The 24,878-nt window shown below is 42.1% G+C and overlaps 2 protein-coding genes across 2 annotated transcripts; both read right to left on the bottom strand.

Moving 5' to 3' along the window:
• Positions 1-4,653: 4,653 nt before the first annotated feature.
• On the bottom strand, positions 4,654-9,656 carry MTG2 (mitochondrial ribosome associated GTPase 2). The gene is made up of 6 exons (XM_041417885.1): positions 9,415-9,656; positions 8,185-8,332; positions 7,473-7,588; positions 6,980-7,198; positions 6,195-6,333; positions 4,654-5,804 (listed from the first exon to the last, which is right to left on the bottom strand). The coding sequence occupies exons 1-6, from the start codon at positions 9,598-9,600 to the stop codon at positions 5,410-5,412; spliced, it is 1,203 nt and encodes a 400-aa protein (XP_041273819.1). The 5' UTR covers positions 9,601-9,656; the 3' UTR covers positions 4,654-5,409.
• Positions 9,657-10,594: 938 nt separating this feature from the next.
• SS18L1 (SS18L1 subunit of BAF chromatin remodeling complex) lies at positions 10,595-24,627 on the bottom strand. Its single transcript, XM_041417799.1, has 11 exons — positions 24,472-24,627; positions 21,833-21,909; positions 21,029-21,113; positions 20,029-20,173; positions 17,222-17,419; positions 16,067-16,231; positions 15,078-15,179; positions 14,574-14,666; positions 13,855-13,974; positions 13,017-13,144; positions 10,595-12,807 (listed from the first exon to the last, which is right to left on the bottom strand). Exons 1-11 carry the CDS (start codon positions 24,538-24,540, stop codon positions 12,781-12,783), a joined length of 1,209 nt encoding a protein of 402 aa, XP_041273733.1. The 5' UTR covers positions 24,541-24,627; the 3' UTR covers positions 10,595-12,780.
• Positions 24,628-24,878: the final 251 nt, after the last annotated feature.

The raw sequence follows: 24,878 nt of genomic DNA, 5'->3' as shown, positions 1-24,878 counted from the left end.
CTCCTGTTCAGTGGGCAGTTTTCCTTATCTCTTCCACACCCACTCCTCCCTCTGGGCAGACATCTGCTGATAACAGGCTATTGAATGTCCCTGCATGGCTGATAGGAACTACAGCATCCACTGGGAGATGTGAGCCCAGGGGAGGAGCCAAGCATTCCTTCCTGGATATAATCTGGAGTTTCTGGAACACCAGCACGGCTTCTCCACTGGATTTCCCAGAGGAACAGCTGCTGCCTCTTGCACTGGATCTTTAGAGGAAGAGTCCACCCTTCTACAGGATCCCTGCTCCAGCAGAACCACCCCTGACACTCCAGGAGAGCTGCAGCCACAATTCCAATGGGACTGCTACCAACACCCTGACCAACAGGGTGCCAGGTTGTGTTCTGACTCTGTCAGTGTTGTTTTAGTTAACTGCATTGTTCATTTTATCTTTTAATTTTCTTCCCAAATAAACAACTGTTATTCCTGCTCCCACATTCTTGCCTGAGAGCCCCTTAATTTCAAATTTATAGCAGTTTGGAGGGAGGGGGTTTACATTTTTCCATTTCAGGGGAGGCTCCTGCCTTCCTTAGCAGGCACTTGTCTTTCCAAAGCAAGACAGCACTCTAGCTGCCCAAACTCATCTTCCTGATTTATAAGAGAGGAAAACAACAGGAAATGAAGAGCCATAAACCACTATGATTTCATGAATAAGATAATCAAAATAGGGATACTTCATCTGTAATATCACAGATGTCTTGACAACCAGTGTTTTAGCAATTACATTGCCTTATGCAAATATTTTTTGTCATAAGCATTTTCCACTTTTAGGGGAAGATTAATCTGGATTTAGAGAGGGAATAGTAACTTCTGTCAGTAGCTGATTAGTGTGTGTACAAAGGAAGCACTGGGTGGGGATTCACAAGTCTTTGGGAAACAATGATGTTCCAGTCTCAAAGGTAATTAAGCACCAAGAACCCAAATGCCAAGATTCAAATGAGAAATCTTTAAACCATGACGAAGCTTTTCCATATGCAAAAATTGATCCCAAACCATCAGATGCTTTCTAAAATATTGACTGTTACCAGCACATTAATTGCCTATCGATTTCTCCAGTTACAAAGACAAAAAAGGCTCTATGTAGGATTTGAATAACAAAAGATAATTTTTTCAGCAGTTCATTTTCAGCTTTTCAGTCTTAATAAGTCTGGATCTAAAGTGCATTTCTAAACCTGCACTTTAAACGGTGGTTGTGTCTGTATAAAACATTTTCAGCATATGTGAATAGCACAAGGATGTTTTGTGTCTTGTACTCACTCATCATGACATAAAATAAGAGCATCTGAATTTTCTGCAGTGCTACAGTCAGGTTAAAAGCCCACCAAACTGAGCCCAGGTCACCACTGCACTATGCCACTCACTCCAGTTACATGAATTGAATGTTACCAGAATAAAATGGATTGTAACAAAGCAACCAACCACAGCCTTACTGAAATGGAACATGCAAACACAAGTGAGTTATTAAACCATAATCATATGGATTTGTAGTATGGTTGGTCTTCAGTTCTCACTCATCAGTCAGGAAATGTCTATAAAATACACAAATACATGTCCTCACCTTTATGGCAGAGCAATATAGCAACCTGCAAAGAAGAGAGCTGAGTAAGGAATGCAAAGTTCAAGGAGTCAGTGCTATATTTTATATATACAAGGGCAGAGAAAAAAACCCCAAACCCTATGGATGACAAATGAGATGCTGTTAAAGCCTCCTTGGACAATTCTATTTCAATCAGAAAAGAGGAGATGAAAAATTACTCTCAGTGGGGAAACGAAGGACAAACATAATCTCAACATTAAAACAAGGTTGATGAAAATCTCCCTGCCTTTGTCCTTCTACCAGCTAGGTTTTATGACTCAGAAAAATGGGCACACTCCACATGATAAATTTCAGAACTGCTTAGAGAAAAATCAAAAGTGCAGCCTGAAGGGAGCTTTGTTCTGTTATCAAGAGTTGCAAAAGCATCTTTTATCATTATTGGCATACAAATGTAACCTCCCCTTCAAGTAATAATACTCCCCTCCAAGCAATAACTGCAGTCTTTCCAGACTTCTACAGTGCAGGCACATTTAATCCCTATTTAAAAACCAGAAATATTTGTTGCTGGGGAATGGCACTAGGACCTGCAGCATGGAGGACTAGCAGAAAACAGAGCTGTTCTTCACAGGCCAGGCACACATTAACCTTGGGATGAAGTTTAGCAGTGTCAGGGGGGAGTTTTAATCCACACCAAAGCTCTTCCCACAACAGTGCACTGCCAGTGCAGGTGTTGGACAGTGAGCTCCATTGACAGGATCCCATGGGAGACAGGACAGAAAGGCAGCTGGATGGTGGATCCGTGTCAGCAGCTTGTACAAACTATGACAAGATCCCACTCCATGTGCACGAGCATCTCTGGCTCACAGCCACTCCTGTCATTCTTTAATTTGAATTAATGAACAGCTAACATGTTATTCAGCATGTTCAAGTCAAGAGTACTTATTCACTTACCACAAATTTACTATGAAGACTCTTAATAAGGACACAGACAATAATGGAAGATCTTTTCCTAATGTAAAAAAAAATAAATTAGGTAATATAAAAAAGTGCTTTAGGAAACAGTAAGTAAAGTAGATTGCAGAACATCTCATGCTTAAACACACAGATTCAATGCTTTAGTTAATGTACTGCAATGAGTCCTCAGTATCCACATTTAAAAGTGCAGTCCTTTCTAATACTTGCTTTTACATTAGCATTTGATTTTCTTTTTCCGGGCAATTGATACTACTTACATTTTCCAAGGACTTACAAAGGGGAAAATAAATAAAATAAAATAAAATAAACCCCCTACAATTAGCACTGAAATAATGTTGTAATTGTGTACTAAAAAAATGAAAGAGTACTAGAATTGCAAAGTGCTAAACAAAATTATAGCTCAGGCTTCTCCAGGAAATGGAATTGACTGAACTTCAATTCACACTGAATTCCCACAGCTTATTGTCAGAATGAGAAATAAAATCTACCATATCTCTCTCCTCTTGCCAGCTTAAGGAGCAAAGTCACCACCAAAGGGTTCAACAGAGGAAAGCAAAAGGGAATGATGTAGAAGAAATGCACCAAAACCTAAATCAAAACAAGCCCACCCACCCCAGCCCCTGCCAAAAAAAAGTGGAAAGGCATCCTATAGCACACAATTCCCCAAAACAATTCACCATTAAACTAATGATTCTTTTCCTCTCTCTGTTTTTAGAGGCAAAACACATTTCCTTTGCAAATCCTTTATTTTCAGCAGAACCAGAGGTTCCTCCTCAGTCCTGTGCTCCACTGGGATGGGACCCAAGGGATCTTTGTGCTAACTGTGAAGGAGCACGTGGAGAAATGTGGCCCAAGTGGTTGAAGGCTATGGGAAGTCCAAGCTTCTACAAAGAGCTGTTCCAACAACAAAGCTGGAGGTATTTGGCACTTTTCACTGCCGGATGAGGGAGTACCTGAGGCTGCAAAGCCTCTTTGAAGCCTGTTAGGAACACGGCTTTAGGAGCTTGGCGCTGTCACCTCAGAGCAGGTGGCTGAAGCGCCAAGAACAAAGAGCCTCACTGCAGGAGCAGCGGCACGGAGGTGTCAGGAAACCTGCAGTGCTTTCCACACAGCAGTAAACAACACTGCTCTCCCTGCAGGAGCTCAGGGCACCCGAGCACTAAAGGAAGGCTGGGAGCTCCTCAGGGTACTGAGGAACAGCCTCGGCATTCTTAAACACAGCCAGAGAGAGTGAAAAGCCTTTGTGGGTATTAAATAATCTGCTAAGAAGCTGCACCAGCTTTTGATGTTCAGGCAACCTTCCCCTGGTTTTATTAAAAGTGGTTGAAAAGCATGTAGCAATAGCAGGAAGAAAAGCAGTGAAGCCTAAAAATGCTGCACAAATCCAAACAGAAGAGCAGAACTGAGTATTAACTTCTATTTAATTCAACTCGGTAAAGCCCAGGGATGAAGCAAAACACAGGAGACTTTAGGATTTAATACTAGTTTTGATTTTTTCCTGATCCTATTTATACCAACATCACTGCTTACAATGCACAGATTACTCCCCACACCTGACCACAACTAGAAATACTCAGAATGTGAATTTAGGAGAGGTAACTACTTGGTTTGCCATAATGTATTGATCAATTCAGGCTTTCAAGTTGACCTGTACTTTTTCCAGAATTAAAACCCTGCTTTTAAGGATGTTCCATACAGAAGCATCAGACTACCAGGGATGAAAAAAAAAACACGTGCAGAGAAAGAAGCAGAATTATCACCTTCACTGTGGTGTATTACAAAAAGTGGTTAGAGGCTACAGGTTAGTGTTTTTCATATCCACTCAGTAGTTTCCTCTATTTCTGACAGTGTTGTGTCTCAGCACCCCACAAGCCTCTACAGGTCCCTTATGAAAAAGTTTAATGATGTTTTGATGAATTTTGACTTTCCATTATTAAGATAATAATCTTTTACAGAAAATATGACCAGAGTCTACAGAAGCAGCTCTTCTTTCAGTATGAGAGGGCAAAGACCACTGTTCTAAATTAAGATTCCTGAATTCCTAAAGTTTAAGAACACAGTCCATACAATGATACAGTTGATTAAAAAAAGGGACACACACACACAAAGAACTGAACGTTTATTTTATTTGATGTATCTAAGCCTAGGATTTCTCAGAACACTGCCTGAGATTGCTAAAAGGGAGAACTCAGATGTCAGTCTCAAAAGGCTGGCTCCTGGCCAGTTTATTCAGCTGCTTAGCTGCTGCCAGCATCTCAATATAGTAAATTATTTATATTAATGAGAAAATAATTTCATTAATTGCAGTTCTTTCATGCTCCTCCTCCCTAAAATTACTGAGCTGTGCCTCCCTCTGAGGAGAAAAATTCACACCAAACCACAATAGGAGAAAAGTTTTAAGACATGACTGAAATTTGCCATCATATAAAAACAGATAAACATGGGACCACCTGATTTTATTTTAGAACTTTTGATTAGCAAAAACTGAGAAAGTGACTTCAGTACACTTCATAAAATAAGCTAACATCTCCTGCAGATGCTGAGTTTCAGTCATTTCTACTAGACAGCATTCTCTTAATTCCATAGTATGCCAAACAAGAGCCAGGTTTCCAGTCCAACACCCACCATGATTACAATTTTCAAGCTTTGTTGTAAAACTTCAGAGACACCTCACAGGTGAACAAACAAACAAAACAATCTTTCCAAAGCAGCAGTCCAGAACAAATCCCCATGCTGTGCCCTTCCATATTAACAACAAAAACAACCCACAAGAAGCCCAAATCACAGAGATGCACTCAAATCAAGCTGCTATTTTAACTTTGTTCTCCTTCCAGCCCAGTTCACAGCAGCTGTGGCTTCTACCACTTGACTGGGCTTTGTCCTCGTGACTGTTCTGCCTTCACATAAGTGTCATACAGTTCTCTCAGATGCAACAGCAGCTCCTCCAAGTTGTCTCCTGTCAGCGCAGACACCGCGACGACCCTCTCAGCTACCTGCTCCCTAAGGAGTGGCAGATTGATCCTGGACTGAGCAAGGTCAACCTTATTCCCAATCACAACACAAGGCCTCTCAGACAAGCCTCTTTCATATGCTTCCAGTTCATATTTCAAGTCTTGCAGCTGGACCCAGGGCTGAGGCACAGAGAGATCCAGCAAGTACAAGAGGAAGCGGCAGCGCTCGATGTGCTTCAGGAAGGCCATCCCCAGCCCGCGGTTCTGATGAGCACCTTTGATTAGGCCAGGAATGTCAGCAACTGCAAGAGAGATTTCACAGTGAATCCAGCAGATCCAATAAAAAAAACCCCAAAAATTGCCCCAGTCTTTTACTGGCCAGTGTCAGTACTTTTAGAATTAAGTCTCAGCGCTCAGTACTAAAGCACAACTCATGCTAAGTTTGCTGCTGTTATCTTTTAAAACACCTAAATTTGGATTACTCCAGTGCAGACAGAACACAGACTGACAGTTTGGCACTAAGGGTACCTACCAGTGAAGGCGAAATGGGCTTTCAGTAGAGTTTTCTTTGAAGTTCTTTAGAACTAGCAAGAACACTACAAAACTCAATCTATTTCTGCAGCATTTTAAAGCATTTACAAAGGTGACACAAATTGCTATCAAGGTACACACAACAAACTTCAAATTCTTACCTGCCACTTGTTCATAGTCTTGATAGTGGACAATGCCAACGTGGGGGTTCAGGGTTGTGAATGGGTAGGCAGCCACAGCTGGCTTTGCCCGGGAGATGGCTCTCAAAAGGGAGGATTTGCCAGCATTGGGAAAACCCACCTGGAATACAAACACACAAATTTCTCAATCTTTAACAAATCTGCAAAATTCTGCTAGACCAGACAGTTATTCTGCAGTTGTTGGACTACATCAATAACATTTTGCAGCAAAGTATAACTTTCACAGGTTTGCCAGCTGGTGTTAGAATATTTCCATACTCAAATACAAAAATAGCTTAAGCTCAGAGTTGACTGAGCATTTTGAATTTCAGAGGCTGATAAACCTGGCTCTAACAAAATCAAATGTTTAATATCTGTAAAAAGAGAAATACAGGGATTAAACACATGATTTGAATTTTATAATTTAGGGGAAAAAAAAACAAAACCAAGAAAACAAACCAATTTAAAAGAATTCTCTATACTGTAGTGTTCATCTGCAGAACCAGCAGACAAAGCTGCTGTACATCATCAACAACCACTGATGAATCTTGTTTCTCTATGTATAGTATGGATTTTAGCAGAAGTAGGATGACACCAAGTAGCATGAGAGTGACAGCTCTGTGAATCACTTTGGACACCCTTCTACCAAGTAACAGCAAGAAAGCATCGAGCTGTGTCTCCAAACAAGCAAGCCAGGGGCTAAGAAAATGTTATCTCACATTATTTCTTCAGTCAGTCAGGTGGAAGCTGAACCAACAGAAACTCACCAATCCTGCATGAGCTGTTGTCCTGAGCTCCAGATGAAGGACCCTCTCCTGACCTGGCTCCCCTGGAGTGAATAACTTCGGAGCGCGGTTTTCGTTGGAGAGAAAGAAGCGATTCCCTTTCCCTCCAGCTCCTCCATAAGCTGCAATGTACTCTTCTCCATGCTGGGTGAGGTCAGCCACAACTTCACCATCCTCCTTCACCAAAGTACCCACAGGGACCTCAAAGGGAAGAGGTGCAAGCATTACACCGAGGCTCAAAGCCTGCAGCAGATCCTCCCCCAGCTGATTTCAGGTTTGCTGAAAATCACTCCTGCATATTCTCAGGGTGAGCAGCCCAAAAAGAGCGCTGTATTTCATGAAACTCACTTTCTGAACAGCACTGCCAGACATCTACCCTCCATTACACATGAGATTTGCACACAATAAGGTTCTCCAGATTGAAAATCAGCTGTGTACCAAGCTACCACACAGCAGGCAACACCCACTGACTTACTTTAACATACATGTGTGCACCATTAGCTCCATAACAGTTTTTGCTTCCTCCTCTCTCTCCGTGACAGCCCCGATAGAAGCGGAACACCGAAGAAAGGGATTTCATCTGCTGGTCAGCTGAAAAGCAAAAGACACACATTTTGAACACATTGCTTCAGTAAAACAGGCACAGAAAAGCCAATTCTTGACTGTTCTTTCCCTTTTTGAATATTGCATGAGTGCACATCCTATTTACTATTTATTGTCCCTATTTTTTATTTACTGTCTCAACAATAACATGTCAGGGAAGACTAACATCAGTCTAAGTTGTGATGAAGTTTAACTGTCTGTACTTAACTGCTTAATGTGGTCATTCCAAACCAAAACTAATTTGCTAGATTAGATTTTACAGCAGAGTGGTGGTAGAAGCAACTTTATTAATCTTAAGAGGAAAATTTAATCAGATCTTAACACAGTCAGGCACCACTCACTAAACTATCTGCAAAATACCTGAATTTTCAAAATTCTTTCTAAGGCTGTCAGTGTCATTTATGTCCTCCTTACCACAGCCCAGGACAAAACTTCAAAAGTGAAGACATCTCATACAGAAATAACCATTTTAACCTTTTTGCCATTTACCATTTCTCACCATCCGTGCAGGGTTGTTTTGGCTGGGGTGGGGTGTTAAGCAAGAAGACACCAACACAAAACAGAACAGATTCAGTGAAGTTTACCTTTAAAAATGACATGACCTCCATCACCTCCATTCCCACCATCAGGACCTCCAAACACTTTTCTGGGCTCACTGTGGAAGGAATGGCCCCCGTCTCCTCCCTGTCCTCCAACCACGCGCACTTTCCGCTGATCCACGAAATAACGTGTCTGCAACAGGGGTGGGGGTTGCTCCCTTTGAGTACAATTTATCAGACTCATCTTCCAAGAAGTTTTAGTTATTAGGCAGACCTGCTATTTTTAGCCATGATGAATTTCATTCAACAGTAAAAAAAAATAAATCAAAACTCTGCTGCCATTCACAGATCAACTAAATGCAGTGTACGGAGTGCAATGATAGGGATCTCATCTTTCAAGTATTTTTAAGAACTTTTTAAAAAACAAATGTCTAAGGCTATGCTATTTTGATATAACTTTATCTATCTCCAGAAAAGGGACTGAAATTCCCAAGGGAAAGTATCAGGGAAGTACATTCACTGACAGGTGGAATTGTTTACACAGAGGGATGAAAAGAGAAAGCGTGACTGTGGTCACGGTAACTTTCAAATTCTATCAGTTACCGATGAGGGACTTCATGAGAATGGGCTTTAAGGGTCACTTTAAATAAACGGCACATATTATTGTTGTGATACCAAAGATAAGCAACTGAAAAAAAACCTCCTCTCAAATGAACTTTTGATAATCAAATTCATACTACTACTAAAAAGCCTCTTTTAGAAAGTATTTGGCACCACCAGATGGCAAAACAGTAAACTATGTCTTTTAATGGGAAGTGATTTATGGATCATTAGAAAATAAGACTTTCCAGAGACATGTAAATATAAAAATAAGATGAAGAATAAATTCTAGGACCCTGAAGTTTCTCTGACATAAAGTGATGCTTGCTTGGCAGCTGACTACACCGCAATACTAAAAAAAACAGTGAGAAACAAAACAATATTTTAGATTTAAAGCTAAATGGTGTTTTTAAAGCCAAAACACCATTTTACAGCTTTACCTTTAACAACCTTTTTACTTTCTAGACTTACGGATGCTTCCCGCCCAAAGAGGCCAAAGGGGAAGTGGACAGCTAACACGATCCCTGTGAGCACCGAGAATATCGCGGGGCAGACTCATTTCCTCACTATTCTGGAAGTCAGTCATATTTTAGCCAGTATTTCCTCACTCCAGAAGCGCCAGCGGCGGGAGCTGTGTCTGAGGCACCCCGAACTCGCCCGGAGCCCAGCACTCACCAGCTGCCGCTCCGAAATGGCTCTCTTTTGCCTCAGCCGCCTGTCCTTGGCGCAGCGGGCGCAGGTCGTGGAGAAAGCCGGCGGGCTGAGCAGCAGCAGGACCGGCTTCCAGGGGCTGCGGCCGCTCCCCCCGGCCCCGCAGCGCCTCAGCGAGCCGCCCAGCCCGGCCCCACACAGCACCGCCATGGAGGGACAGGCACGGCCACGGCCCCGCCTCGGCCTCCCGGGCGCAGCCGCTGCGGCGAAGCCGCGCCCCCGGCAGCCCCGGCCCGCCTCAGCCCCGCCTCAGCCCGGCCCCGTGAGAGCTGGGGCAGCCCGCGAGGCTCGGAATGCAGAACGGCTGGCATTGCAAGGGATCTTAAAGATCATCTCGTTCCCGGCAGCCCCGGCCCGCCTCAGCCCCGCCTCAGCCCGGTCTAAAGATCATCCCGTGAGGGCCAGGGCAGCCCGCGAGGCTCAGAATGCAGAACGGCTGGCATTGGAAGGGGTCTTAAAGATCATCTCGTTCCCGGCAGCCCCGGCCCGCCTCAGCCCCGCCTCAGCCCGGTCCCAGCCCGGCCCCGTGAGGGCCAGGGCAGCCCGCGAGGCTCAGAATCCAGAATGGCTTGGGTTGGAAGGGATCTTAAAGATCATCTCGTTCCCCCTTCCACTGTCTCAGCTTGCAGCAAGCCCCGTCCAGTCTGGCCTTGAGCGCTTCCAGGGCTGGAGCAGCCACAGCTTCTCTGGGCACCCTGTGCCAGGGCCTCCCGCCCCTCACAGGACCGAGCATCCGCCTAATACCCATCTAACCCTGCCTCTGCCAGCTTGAAGCCATTCCTCCTTGTGTTGTCACTCCAGGCGTTTTCAAATAGTCCCTTTCCGTGTCTCTTACAGCTCCCTTCAGGCACGGGAAGGCTGCAATTAAGGCACCGCAAGTTCCCCTAACCAGGCTGAACAATCCCGATTCTGTCAGCCTTTCCCCACGGCAGAGCTGCTCCATCCCTCTGATCAGCCTGGTCCTCTGGGCCCTCTCCATCAGCTCCGTGCCCCGAGGAGCAGAATTGTGCCTCCCTTGCCGGGATCAGCCCAGCACCCGGGGGATTTCTGGGCTGGGGCACGGCCAGCTCTCACCCACCAGCACCCCAAGGAAAGGGTAACCTGTGCTACCCATTCCATCTGCCACAAGAAAAGTACCACCAAATCCACTTTCAGATAATCTTTAAACTAAACAATTTTCAAGCATTCTGTATTACAAAACAGAAAATGATACAATTCATGGAAGAAGTCAAAATGCTGGCATCACTTTGTTTCCACATTAATACATAAAAATGGACGACACATTAAATAAACGTTTTGTTATTAACAATTAGAAATATTAACACCAAAAATCATGTATAAATTAGGAAATAAATGTACAAACTATTTTCAAAGTGCTCTTTCAAATACATTATATACACAACATTCACGAAGTTCTTAATGTAAGACATTTCAGATTGATGTAATGTTGCTGTTTCGGTTTAAGCGTTGTTCATATTCTCTCAAAAGCATTTCAGCACTTTCAAAAACCACATAAAAGGCGTATTCCCAAACTGGCAAAGAGCAATATTGCATTCTTCTGGCTACCTGTAATAGTAATTATTATAAAGAAAACAATCTTACTTCCTTCTGTTCCTTGCTGTTTGAGAGTACTTATTTGTACGAAAACACCAGCAGGAAAGATGAGAGAAATGAGGACTGACTGAAAACAAAGTCTTCTATTTTACCAGTAGCTGAAATTATTAACGTAGGAAGGACAGTGCTTGGACAACATTTAATAGTAAACTTTCTAGCTGTCCAGTTAAAGATGTTCTTCTAAAGGAAAAAAAAAGTAATGAATTGAGAGATGTTGTGTTTTCCTTGTGGCCTTTGTTTTTCAAAATATAAAGTACTCAAAATCCCATAAATAACACCAGTCAGATAAAGAAAAGGAGAAAATCCTACACAGTGTATTTACTTTTGTAAATCTCATATCAAAAAAGTTTGTGGGCTAGACAGCCACCTCAGCTTTTTGCTTCAGAGAAATTTGGACACAGTATTTTGCTTAACACTTATATAAGCACTTTAAAAGCGCTTTTTTTTTCCACCCCCCCAAGACTTTATAAGAACATATAAAACTGAATAGAAGTGACTTACATTGTTCATACTGATTTTTACATACCACTAGTTTTTCTCTCTAAATTCTCCCTCTATTCTCTCACTGGTTGACCCCATTAATAGCTCCTCTCTCTATATGCATAATAGTGTCTCACAATTAAAGCTGAATTTAATTGCTTGTCTGCAATAAAAATGCTTTTTTTTTTCTTTTACCTCTGAACTATCTTTCTGTCAAGCTACAATAGGAAAATAAAAGTGATGATGAGCTGTGAGAACAACAGACCACCAAATCTGACAATATTTATGGTTATAATGCTTGCTGGGGAATCTGAGCAAGGGCAGCACAAGAATCAGAATAAAGAAGGATGCCAGCCATCTGCTTGCAAAATTTGGCACAAAAATGTATATGCAAGTTATAAAATTTGGAGTAGGATATTCAAGACAGGACTTCTGCCAGATGTTTTTCTCAGCTAAGCATGATGTGAAGCAATATTGATGTCAAGCAGGCTGACACTGCAGGTCTCATGGCTCCCTTCTGTTTTTCTTCCCACGACAGAAATACCTTTGTTTACATGGACATATAAAAGGTGCCTCTGTTTATTAATATTTCTGTGATCATAGGTTTGGATCCTCTTCCACAGAAATGTGGGCTTATGCAGATTACTGAATTATGGGATTTGGGTAGGTAGGTGTTACAGAAGTTGCAGTAATTTTTTGTCATATAGCATAGAAATGACATTTTACAAGGAATGTATCCATCCTCTTGTTCTGTAGAAATAAACTGAAGAGCCACGGATTTTGGAGGCTGGCAGGAAATCTTCAGTGCATCCAGTTAAAAAAAAAAAAAAGACCAATAACTTACCACAGGGAACTTCCCTGGGCTGAGATGTGACTGATGGGCTTTGCATTGGGCCAGACTGCAGAACTACCTGGCTGTTTTCCAGAACGGGGCACAACTGTGATCTAATGATCCTAAAGCTATTCAGAAACATCAAGAATGGGACAAGAGGGGGTAAATGGAAAACCTCTGCGTTGTATCAACATACAGTACTATACACAGCACCAAATATCAAACCATTAAAGCATTGTCTTGTTATCAGTAGTGCACTGCTTCATATCCAGCATGAAATGAACACTGTTCACATACAGACGCTGCTTTGTGCTAAGGGGTAACCAACATATTACAATTAATCAAAACTGCCTGTACATCCAGTTCAAAAGATTGAAAGGAATCTGACACAGCACTGTGTTCTTTTATTGCTGGTAATTTCCATATTGTCCCTGTAAAAAAAAAAAAAAAAAAAAGAAAGGAATGTTGAAGGATAATATATTGGAGGATTACTGCGAGTTAGGCGATTTCTTTTGGTCTGTGAATTTTGCAAGACCTACTGAAGTATCACCCATATACCTGCACCAAATTATCAGACAGTTTTATAGACAGAGCTAACAGCCAGATCTGCTCTTTCAGAGCAGAGATTTAGACAATTTACCTGCTCATAGCCATAAGGCCTCTGTTGCTGAGCGGATGGGCCTGTCTGGGAAGCTCTGTAACTTCCATATTGCTGCCCCTGTCCCTGTTGGTAGCTGGAATACTGTGAAGAGGCTCCTTGTGCAGGACCTGAGAAGAGAGTAAAATCCATTACAGGCTTCATTTGCTGGAGTTTTTAAGAGTTAACACAATCTAAAACATGATGCTAACAAAGTAAGCTCTGTGAGTAAGAACTGCAAGTAAATTCTGCCCAGACCTCCCCTCTGGGTTTAACTAGGAGATGTTAATACTAATAATGATGTAGTTGCAGCAGTGTAAACTTCAGGTTTTAAACTTAGCTCAGAAAATGTCATAATACTTCTAAGTGAGGCCTCTCTGAAACCTGTATTGGCACATCTCTGTGCAAACTACCTGGTCTGTATTTTATTAACAACCAATGTTTAAATTCGTATCTAATCTGGCTGTGCCACCATAAACAACAGAGGAGTGATTCTCTGGACTGTTGATGTTCTTTTTCCTGTCAGTTCAGAAGGACCAAGAGTGTAGGAGGCCTGGGAACCCAGGCAGTGACCTCCTGATGGTGTTTAACACAAAGTCAACATGAAGAAAATGTGTACTTTCTAACTTCTATCAAAAGAGAGAGGGATTCAGGATGGAATGCAGTGCTATACTTATGTATGTTACTGCCCAGAATCCCTTCACTAGAACTTTGGCTAATTTTGGTACATTTTAATCCAGGGTTAATCAAGGAAATAGTTTACAGCCTATTTTAGCTTAGGAATGGAGGCATCAGGGTGAAACACTGCAAACACTTGACCAGCCACTGAGAGTTTTCTTACCATATCCTTGCTGTTGTCCTGGGTAACTCTGTTGATTTGGGTATTGCTGCTGGGAATATGTTTGCTGTTGTGCAGCTCCCTGTTGGTATCCTGCCTGCTGCTGGCTGTACTGAGAATTTCCTGGAGAGGGAAATATTGCAATTGTTTGGTCAGAGATGAGGCAGGTTATTCACTGTACATGTGGATGATAAGGAAAACAAAGGCGTAAAGGAGCCTTGGTCTACAACTCATACTCAAATACTTTTCTTAGAAACAGATGCTTGGATTTTGCCAAGCAAGATGTTTATTTCTCCAGTGATTTTTAATTCTTTTGAATATACACATCACTAAACAAACAACCAACCTGTTCCCCAAATTAATTTTTTTTATCCCAGAAGGGCTTCAGAAGAAAAAGTCACAAAGATAAATCTGCCAGAGTAAATAGCTGCTTTGTCAAGAAGCCCTCTCATTTTATTTTCTTCTAGATAATGATATTTATTCATATATCCCAGAAAGACCACTTATCTAGTTATTGCTGGTATTTTTTTTCAAATACCTATGAAATTCCATTTGCTGTATCCTGAAACAACAAAATTAACAGAGGCTCTATAGCTGATATTGCTTCTCCTAAATGCCACCTTGCTGCATCATAATTGAGTTAATATTACCAGTTAATTTAGAGTTCATATATCTTAATAATATATTGAATTTACTGTTAAGATTTTGCTGTGTTTTCCTACCTCCTTCATAGTAGTGTTGTGTGGAGTCGTCAAACGACCGGTCGTAGCTCTGTTCAGTATAGGATGACTGCTGATAGGCATAATCACCATGTCCTGCAAGGAGTCACAAAGATTTGTCAGAAACATTCTCACTGGGACCATAGACACAGCGTTGAATGTATATTTAATATATATTATGAAGCTGCTTATGCACCAAGATGAGGCTAAGAGCAAATACAGACCCCTTAGGGAGAATATCGAACACGTGGCAAGGAAAGTCACACCAATGGTTAGAATTCTTGTGTTCACTAATCCAAACTGGACTCTGGGCTCCTTTTGGAGCAGTTTATGTAGCAGGGTGCACTGATGTGCATGTTTTGTACCAGGCTCCCATCCCCTGGCATCCTCATTTTCCAGCATTAAATTGGAAATGAAGCATAATAGGTTTGCCATGTCCTTGGACGTGGCAGTCGTGGTGCTCTGCACTTTATCAGTATCCTGGCGAGCCCAGCTCAGAGGAATTACCATCTGGATAGTATTGCTGATTCATAGGTTCTGATGAGCCTTGGCCATGACTGTACTGCTCACTGTAATATTCTTCCTGACCCATGTACTGCTGCGAGGAACCTGCAAGGCACAAGACAAGGCAGACTGAGTCTGTGGACTCCTAAGGGATTTCTCTTATCTAATATTTTTTTTTAAGAAAACAAAGTTTATGTCTGGAAAAGTAAACAATTGAGAGCAGTTATGAAGATGTTTTGCTCACTAGAAAAAGGAAATAAATTTGTATTCTCAGACAAAGATGGCTGAAATTGAAATCACACAACAGTCAGTAACACATCCTAGAATCACTTCTGCAGCAACAGTAAGGGCTACATTTCATCTACTAATCTGAGCTATTAGAAATCACAGGAATGGATTCCATGCTCAAGAGCACAGTCAGAATTAAATATATTTTCATTAATACATTAATTTATTCCTTAGCAAAATTCAGTTTACTTTAGAATCAGTCTAGCAGCTTTGTTACCTCTTAGAACTTTATCCAGAGAGGTCTTAAAGCATGGTAGTTATCCTCTGGTGTTTTCCATTCCTTGGCCTAATTTTTGATTCTAATTGCTGGCAAACTGTATCTTCTTTCCAGAAATGTGTTCCTTGCTAACTGTGCCATGTTAGGGCTGATCCAACACCATGGAAAATAACTGAATAGATTCCCAGTGGCTTGAATGAGCTGTATATCAAATTGTTTATATTTTCTTTAGAGATTTATGATCCCTTTTAGACAGAATTATTTTTCTAAACACCCAAAATAATTAAATAGACGAATCTTGAAAATAGATTCAAGTTCATCTCATTGTCATGATACTTGCACCATTGAGGATTTCCTGTGCTCCTGGGGTGGGGCTCTCTGTTAGTAAAAGTGACTTGGAAATTTTGGTGATTTATGTACCCCACAGGACAGACTGAGTGTCATCAGTCTAATGAGAGTCCTATCAATAATCTGACAGCAATTTTACCTTGCTGTGAAGCTCTGTAAGGGCCCATGGGCCGCTGCCCCATCATGCTGTTGCCTTGGTTGCTCTGGCTCATCATGGCAATGGAGGATTGTCCCTGGTAGTGCTGGCTCCCTCCTTGTGCAGAGTTGTAATGCGACGTTGCTGCTTGCTGGTGCATCATGGAGACTGCAACGGACATGGAAAAGACTGTTTTCCAAATATTAACATGGGGCAGCTCTCTCCTGGTCTCTTCAGAAGCAAGCTAAAACCTTCAGCTAACATGCATCCTGATAATTCTGTGCATTTTCCACAGGGGGAGACGTTTTCCTACTGGATTTATTTACTCTTCTGCACTGGAATCCAGAAGGGATCTTATTACATGGTCAGTTCTTGCCATTTGCTTCAGCAGATATTTAAAAATACACCCAGCCCTTGATTATTATTAGCTTACTTAAAAGAATGTAAACCTTATTGCAGTAGGGTTAAAGGAAGAAACAAGAAATGATGTTTGTTCCTGTTTACCTCCTGACTATTTCACTGCTGCATTTCTTTTCTAATATATTCTTTCTTGTGCTTCCATCTTCTCATACACCTGATGATTACAGAGTTTAAGTAAACTGATATTCTAGGATTTATTTGATTCCTAAATGTCATGCTGCTGTAAAGAATTCTAAAGCATCAGACATCCCATTCAATGTGATTCAACTAGCAAACTTTTTTTTAATTAAGAGATTGAGTTGTCTGCTAGACTCTTAATGCCCTGCAAACAATGTGAAGTACCAATAAAATAACAAAATGGGCCAGTAATGTACAAACAGTGAATGTGTTATACCCTGGCAGGTTCTTTGTGCTCGGGTAAAGGTGCTGCTCAGATCCCTCCCATGGCTGTGGGATTTGCTGCCAGGGCTATCAGACACTGCTGCTGCATCTCTACCTGACCCTCTCTTCCCCAGCTCAGCCCTAACCATGGCGAGTCAGCCTGACTTAAAGCAAGTCTGAAGCTGTTCTGAATTACACTGGCACCCGACAGCTGGAAGTTCAGGGATGTCTGAAAGCTGTCTTTTCCTCTGGTACATTTATAGCTGTCTACAGGAAATATTTACAGAACAAAGGCCTGTGTGACAAACCCTCTGAGGTCAGTGGAAAGTCAAGGTGGCCCAGGAGGAGGGAAGTTACCTGGGTTGGACTGCATGTTGATGTTTGTTCGAGAGACGTAATTGCCTATGGAGCCCTGGCCCTGCATTGGCACGTTCTGGGACGCAGGCACTGTGTGGCTGTAACCAGGGCCAGTCCCGTGGCTGCTGACAGTCATGCTCAGAGAGGTCGTGGGCATGGTGTTCTGGCCTGACTGCTGCATAGACACGTGGTTAGGACCTACAAAAATTAGAGAGAGCAACAGGAAAATCTGAGCTATTATTGGCAAAGCACAGTGAGCGTGAGGACTCGCGGCCTTTCTGAAATACCTCATGGTAAGGCAAAACAAAAAACCAAAAGTCCTCATTATTAACACTCCCTGTCATGTACAGACAAATTAAAACTGCCTGCTGCACAGTTAGAGCAAACCTCCTCTTCCTGGCAGCCAAATCCAGGATTGCAGATGGGAAGAACAAAACCAGCAGCAATGCCCTACAACCACTTCCTTGCAGGCAGCAGAATTAAAAAATCCCAGTAATTTCAGGTGCTTCAGAAAATACATGGACTCTGGGAACATCCCAGCCTGTTGAAATTTGTCCTTTCCTTCCTCTTGTCCTGCAGCTGATTCCTTTTCCCCCTTCACACAGGTGGTGACAAGGGGAAGGCACAGCAGTGGCTGACAGACACTTTGCACATTGCTGCATCCACTATTCCTATACAGTGGATATAACTATATATAACTAGTAGTATATAACTAGTATATATAACTAGTATATATAACTACATAGTTCCTCTATAACCAGCTCACCTTCTTAGCTGGGGCTTCTGAAGTACCAATGCAGCCTCTGCTCAGAGAACAAACCTATCTCTCCCTTTTCTGAAGTTTGACTAAAAGTACCTCAGAGGAAGAGAAATTTTCCAAGTCACCATTACAATCCCAGTTGTTATTCCCCTTCCAACATCAGAATGAAATCATCAGACTGCCCCAGATACATCCTGGGTTTGTATCATCCTTATCTGGCAGTGTGCTTATTTTTCAGAATTCTGTTGCAGTTGGGTAGCTAATATTGGGGGAAATTGGGTTCTTATTTGTTGTTTTTTGCTGGAAATAGTTTTATGAATGAGTTTTGCAAAGTTGTTTTCACTGTATATTGTTACTATCCACGTTGTGATGGTGCAAATTGCTTTCTATCTAAATTAAGCCATATTGTTGTCAATCTCAATTAATTTAGGTAGAATGCAGAATCCTTAGAAGAAGCAGAATTATGCTGCAATGTTTAAATAACAATATTTTAATTCAGGGTTATTAAGTGTATCTGCAGCCTCTGAAAAACATCTAACTCATTTATACAAACCTCATTAATTACCCTTAATGGTTTTCATAGACACCAAAATGAGAACATTTGCTGTAAATAGTGATATTTTCCTCTGATTACGAGATGCAAGCAGCAGTTTCAACATGAAATAAAGAGAGCCAGCTCTTCTGAAATCAGTGGAGCTGGGTCAAAATGCTGCTCCAGAAAATTATCTCTGTGTTTTGCTCTGGTTTGTTGAAGTTGCAAAGCTGACCCTGGTGCAACACAAGGTCACAGAGTGTGTGAATGGAGATAGAGTTGCCTTGAGTGAGAGATGGAGTGAAGCAAGTGTTTGTAAACCTTGCTTTATTTGCATGGGAAAAATTAGAGATTCTTGGCCCTCTTTAAAATAAGGGAAAAAAAAAAAAAAAGGTTGGCTAATTTGTGATTGTAAGTGAAAATAAGTGGGTAAGTCCAGTCCTCAGGACTTCCAGTCTGGTTCTTTCAATCAGCAGCAAATTACTCCAGAGATCTGGAGGAGGCTGAGGAGCAAATCAAAAAACCAACAACAGTAGCACTGAAAATGTCTATTCTTAATAACAATAATAGACAAAAATGTCTATTCTTAATAACAAAACAATGTTTTGACTGAGTTATTATATTACTCATACTCAACATTAAATCTTTCAAAACAAAGGCCCTGAAATATTTAGTAAGTTCACTTTACAGGTCCTTTATCCAATCGTGTAAAAGGTACAATAGGCTTGACCACAAAGGGATTTTCAAAAACTCAGAAGTAATTTCATGGCTTGTGTCTGCTCTTGAGTCCCCCTGCCAAGGTCTGTGATTTTACAATCAGATATTTCTATTTATAGAAACTGGTTTTTGCTCTCTGTTACTCTGGGAGACACCCACAGAAACAACTGACTGAATAACCGTGATCTACAAAATAAACAGATTATTCATAATATAAAATGAACATATTAAAATTGTTTTTCAATTAGTTTAGTTGCATGAACAAAACCAAACAGATTATATTACCTTATTAATATGGAATGCCTGTGCAAATTCTTTGACTGTGTAGTACAACCTCTGCAAGCTGCTGTAGAGGACAAAGACTGGTGCAACACCAAATGATTTGTAAGGAGAAATGATTCCTGGAAGGTCTTTGCAATCTGAAGGCTTGGTTGTGTGGTTAATCATGCAAGCAATTCCATTTTACCCTGGCCAACCCTGCCACTTCCATGACAAAAATACTGCAACATATAATTTTTCTTACTAAAAACTTGGATGCATCTTTACTCTATGATTTTCACCATGCATTTAAAAAAAAAATAATCTTTAATTTCCTCTGCAGAAACACAAAGCACTCTGCAGAAACCAACACCATTCCTGCCTGTAGCCATTTTGTGGTGATTTCAGCATGTGCCTGAAATCCCCATACGCCTGAAAGGTGAGTTAGGAGAGGTCTTTTCCAGCTCTCTACGTATATTCTGCATTAATGATTTTGTTGCCAGGCAACAGCAAAGCAGCACAAAGGGGACCAAAGCTCACCATTGCTAATCTGACTCTGCATGAGGGAGGAAGGAGGAAGGCCGGTGCCGATGGCATCGCTGAGATTGCTCTGCGAGTGGAGGGATTGGTTGGACGCGCTCTGACTCATCCCTCCCGGGCCCAAGTTTATGTTTTGCGTTGGTGGCTGCGAAAAAACAAGGAGGAAAAGCAAATTTTTGGTTAGGTTTTGGATTAGAAAAATAGCAGTCCCCCAAAAAACTACTAATACGACTAAAAACTGCCTCGGTTAAAGACGGGTTTGCTTTGCCTTTTGGGTAAATCTGTCTCGGTTTGACTCCTCTGTGTGAATGACATTGAGCATGACAGAGCAGCTGACAGGCAGCAGCACAGTGAAGGGCTTGAAATTATTGTGTTTGTCACAGAGTGTGGCTTCTGTGCTCGTTCCTCTGCACTCACATGGATTTCCAAACACAACCACTGCGGGGAATGCATTAGCAAAGACAGCACAGGAGTGTGGTGACAGATTGACCTTTGCCAAGCTATGCTGCAGTTTGTGTTATGTGTGGTACTTCCCAAATCAATCCACTGAGCAAGAATAACAACATGTGTGAAGACAAACCAATGCCTGAGCGTTGAATTAGATTTTTGACATAAAACAGCAGCATTTTTTTTCCCCCCAAGTAAAGAATAGAGTAAGAACAGAATAAGAATACAGGTAAGAATATTGAATCTGGAACAAATGGAGCTGTTCAGATCTGCACCACTGCATCATAAACCCTGAGCTATGGGACAGAGATTAACACAAATGCCCCAAAGAACATAATTTAAACGCTGTAAAAGTAACTTTTGATTTGTTTGGTGGTCTACTTGGCCACTTCAAAACTTTCAGCTGGAAAAATACTAAAAAATGGTTCATTTATGGTGATCAGTGACAGAATCAAAGAACATTTCCCGCTGGCATTGCTAAGGTATCTGAGGGAAATAACTATGATATTAGCTATACTAATAACTAATTATTAGTTACAGTAATTGTACTTACAGCAGGAAGCAAGGACTGCATATTCTGGTTAGAGTCTGCTATTGTTGCCAAGTAAACCAGGTTTCTGTGCAAGATTTGTTGGTATCTACAGAACAAGGAGTAAAGCTCATTTGGAAAATGATAACAATACACAAAATTCCAAGTCTTTCTCCCCCCCCTATTTACAAATGGTTAATTAAATTACCTTAACCCATTTTTAATCTGTCCTAATAAACAGCAGCAGCAATGACCTGTGTCTGTGCTGTCATGTTTCCCATCAAGGATCAGTGTGCTCAACACCTCTTTTACAAAAGGATAAACTTCAAAAGGATAAACCTGGGGGAAGGGAGAGGTAAAATACACCCTCCTTTGAAACTTTGAACTGTGCAGCTGGGACCTCCATCTTTGAGGACTGACACACAGAGAGAGGTAAAATACATCCTCCTTTGAAAGCACTTTGACTGTGCAGCTGGGACCTCCATCTTTGAGGACTGACACACAGTCAGCTGCTCCAACAATCAGACGCTTTTCCCTTCTCTGTCTAACAAGAGCCCTGACAGGAACGAAATCCCAGAACTCCAAAACCTGTTTTCCCTGCCAGCAAGCTGAGAATAACATGATTTTTTTCAAGAGTGCTCTAACTGAAGTGTTTACTCAAGTAAGCACCACCAGAACCATTTATGCTTCTTCACAGTTCTCCATGAACTGGAAAAGCTCCTAGAAAGGAACAGGAGTGTTTCCAAGAGCAAAGCAACAGCTGTGCCACTGAGCAGAGTCAGACTTCAGGAAACATTTCTAACAAACTCCCGGATTTGTAATACTCACTGAGTACACTCTGCAGTTTTCCCCTTGCTCTGATAATCCATAATACATTGTATTAGGTGGTGATTTTCATCTAGCATCTGCATAAAAGAAATAGGACCAGAACATGTTACTGTGAGAATTGCATAAAAGTCCTGTATTTTTGTGATTCTCCACCCTCCCTGGCACTGGATGGTGTTTCTGCAGTTTTGTTGCTTTGGCTGTTGTAAATTACCTACATGTGACTTTATTGAGCCACGAGGTTGATTCACTTATAAACAGTTATCTTTAAAGTACTTACTTGAAATACCCATACAGAAGAATTCATGCACTTAGCTTCTTCCTTAAATGGCAGATAAATTCTGATGCTGAAGAAGGAAAACACTTTCACTTTTGAGTTATCTCTGCCTCATCCCAAAGTATCACCCAACCCTTAACAAAACAGGTATTACTAACATGCCCACTTTTACATAGGAAACAAACTTTCAAACAATTAAACCTGCTCCTTTTCCTGCACAGGACTAGAGCCTGCTGACAGCTGAACCTGATGCAGTATAAAATTAGCATCACTGCAGCTACTGAAACCATGTTTAAGAGAATTACATCCCAATATGACCTTATTTTTATTTAATGAGCTCATAATAAGATTAAAAGCTTTAAAAGTCCTTTGATTTGTTCTGAAATTTCAGATATGTTAGTTTGTCCGTTTCCCTCAGATTTCTTGTGAATGCAGTACACTTTCTCCAGGTGAATGAATAAAAAAAATAATATTGCCAGCATGTAGAAATTTAGATTTGCCTCTGGCATAAGAGAGCTTGTAGGTACCATGCTACAAGTGCTTGCAAGATTGAGCTTTTGAACCACTGTGTCATCAGGACAGGAGAGCTCTTGAGGAAAGAACCATTTCTGGTTCAGAACTGAATTTCACTGCCCTGGAAATGCTATTTGATGATCTATTTTAGAGGAGCACCACCACTTTTGGCACTCTATTGCCAAAAGCTCCAACTTCCTCTGTGTGAAATCTATTTTAGGAATATTTGATACTGGGATAAGAACAGCTTTGAAAGGCTATTAAAATTGAGTTAATAAATAAAAATAAGCTGCTTATATAATATGAATGCAAATAAGAACAATATTTTTCATTGAAATTTGTATATGTTAATGAGGATTTTTGGATTTTTTTTTCTCCTGCTCTCTCTGCTCCATTTCCATCCTTGACTATAAATCCCATCCAGTTCCTGTGCCTGCAAGTCTCTTCCTCAGCATTGCTGTGTGTCAAAGAGAAGATCACTGCCACCAGCCCAACACTGATGAACAGTCCCAAAGTACCCTGCCAGCAGATGCACCCGAGATGGGAAATGGTTCCACTCAACTATTTTTAAAGAAAGAACATTTTGAAGATTCCATGAAGTTTATGAATATGCAAAAAGGAAAGGGCTTGAAAATCAAACAGAAGACAATTATTTGCCCTTTGTCTGTGGGTGCGAGTTTAATTACAAACAACTCAATTATGAAATCAATTCCAACTGATTTGGAGGTAAGAGCAAAACTTATTCACCGAGTCCGAAATATTTCAGCATTTAAAAGGAATTGGTTCACGACACCACGTGCTGCAAGAGCTCCACAAAATGGGACGTTTCCAAACAGTCTCCTGAGATGCAGGTCATCTCTCTGGCCCCTCTCGGGGCAGTTTGCTCTGCCCTGCTGCCACCGAGGGGACTTTTGTCCCCGAGAAGTCACAAAGTGGCAGCGGATCACGGCGTGGCTGCACAGCCCTGGTGACAGTGAATTGCTGTGCTGGCAGTGCCACTCCTGCCCTGGTCCCTGACGGAGCTCACACCTGGCTGCCCCCACACGCAACACCTGAGCAGCCACAGCAAAACGCGCCTGACAAACAGCAGCGACAGTAAAACCCAAACAAGCACGATCTTTATTGACATTTCCAGCCTCGTCGCTCCTGAGCGTCACCTTCTGCAGGAGAAGGGTGCCAGGGTCTGCCTGGGCTGCCAATCCTGGGAAATAGGAAACAATAACTTCCCAACTCAGCACCCTCGGATTTGGCCTCCACATGAGACCCATGTGGGGATCTCCTCTCCAGAGAAAAGCTTTCAAAACATTTGTTTGTCATTAAACATCAATAAACACATCACAACAACAATAATAATAATAGTAGTTTATGAAAAATACCAGCGGCTGGTGCTCCCTCTATCTTCTGAGAGATTAAAATTCTGCATCCAGATACAAAAGAAAACCCTTGCAAATTCAGGATTTTATTTCAATTCATTTTTTTACGTTGGATTCTTTGGGGGCCAGAAGCTGACATACCATCATAAATTAATTGCATATTTGCAAAATTTTATTGCCGTTTCCCAATGTATGCTTGGCAGCGTTTCCCCTTGGCGAGCAGCAGGGATAACGTGCCATCCCGATTTTATTCCCCGCGTCCTTCTCTCGCTCTCTTTGCAGCGATCTGAACACCTTTGCTTTGTTCCACCTCCTCCTCCTCCTCCTCCTTCCCCCACCTCTCTCTCTCCAGCTGTCCATCTCTGCAGCCCTCGCAAATTCACGAGTTTTCCTGATCGCCCTAGAAATCAGCCTCCAGCTGCAGGAGCATGGACAGCATAAATGTCTAAAATTGTCTGTATAAAAGCATGCTCTTTTACCTTCTGGATAGTTTGCTGGGTGACCTCCCCTTTGCCTCTTGGGCGAGCAGAAGCAAAGGCAACCGACATGGTGGGGGATTTTTATGTGTCTATAATATATCGGTTCCAGGCTCTAATAATATTGTTATTATCTGGCTGCTATTGCCGTGCGAGGATTCTCCGCAGTGCACGGCCAGGGGGGCGGCCGCAGATGGTACGATCCCGCACATGGTGCGGTCCCGGCCGCCGGGCTCCCGCGGCCTCGGCCGCGCCGCCCGCTGCGCCAACTGCGTACGCCGGCTGCGTACGCCAAGTGCGCCGGCGCGGGGCCGCTACGCCAAGTGCGCTGCGTGCGGCCGGGGGACAGGGAGCGGGGGACGGGGAGCGACAGGCGACACGGTGACACGGCGACACGGTGACACGGCGAC

This window comes from Onychostruthus taczanowskii, unplaced genomic scaffold, assembly GCF_017590055.1.
Source record: "Onychostruthus taczanowskii isolate IOZ18803 unplaced genomic scaffold, ASM1759005v1 scaffold57, whole genome shotgun sequence".
Lineage (NCBI taxonomy): Eukaryota > Metazoa > Chordata > Aves > Passeriformes > Passeridae > Onychostruthus > Onychostruthus taczanowskii.
Note: the sequence above shows the minus strand (reverse complement) of the source record. Positions and strands in the feature narration are given on the sequence as shown.

What these genes read in the sequence shown, in the direction of transcription:
- SS18L1 (XM_041417799.1), bottom strand. Translation starts at nt 24,540, where the DNA reads ATGTCGGTTGCCTTTGCTTCTGCTCGCCCAAGAGGCAAAGGGGAGGTC. An exon ending in TGCAGTCCTTGCTTCCTGCT is followed by an intron (nt 20,174 to 21,028) that starts GTAAGTACAATT and finishes GTTTTTTCGCAG; the next exon opens with CCACCAACGCAAAACATAAA. An exon ending in CAACATGCAGTCCAACCCAG is followed by an intron (nt 16,232 to 17,221) that starts GTAACTTCCCTC and finishes TGTCCGTTGCAG; the next exon opens with TCTCCATGATGCACCAGCAA.
- MTG2 (XM_041417885.1), bottom strand. Translation starts at nt 9,600, where the DNA reads ATGGCGGTGCTGTGTGGGGCCGGGCTGGGCGGCTCGCTGAGGCGCTGC. An exon ending in AGGTCATGTCATTTTTAAAG is followed by an intron (nt 7,589 to 8,184) that starts GTAAACTTCACT and finishes TTTGCTTTTCAG; the next exon opens with CTGACCAGCAGATGAAATCC. An exon ending in GTGCACACATGTATGTTAAA is followed by an intron (nt 7,199 to 7,472) that starts GTAAGTCAGTGG and finishes CTTCCCTTTGAG; the next exon opens with GTCCCTGTGGGTACTTTGGT.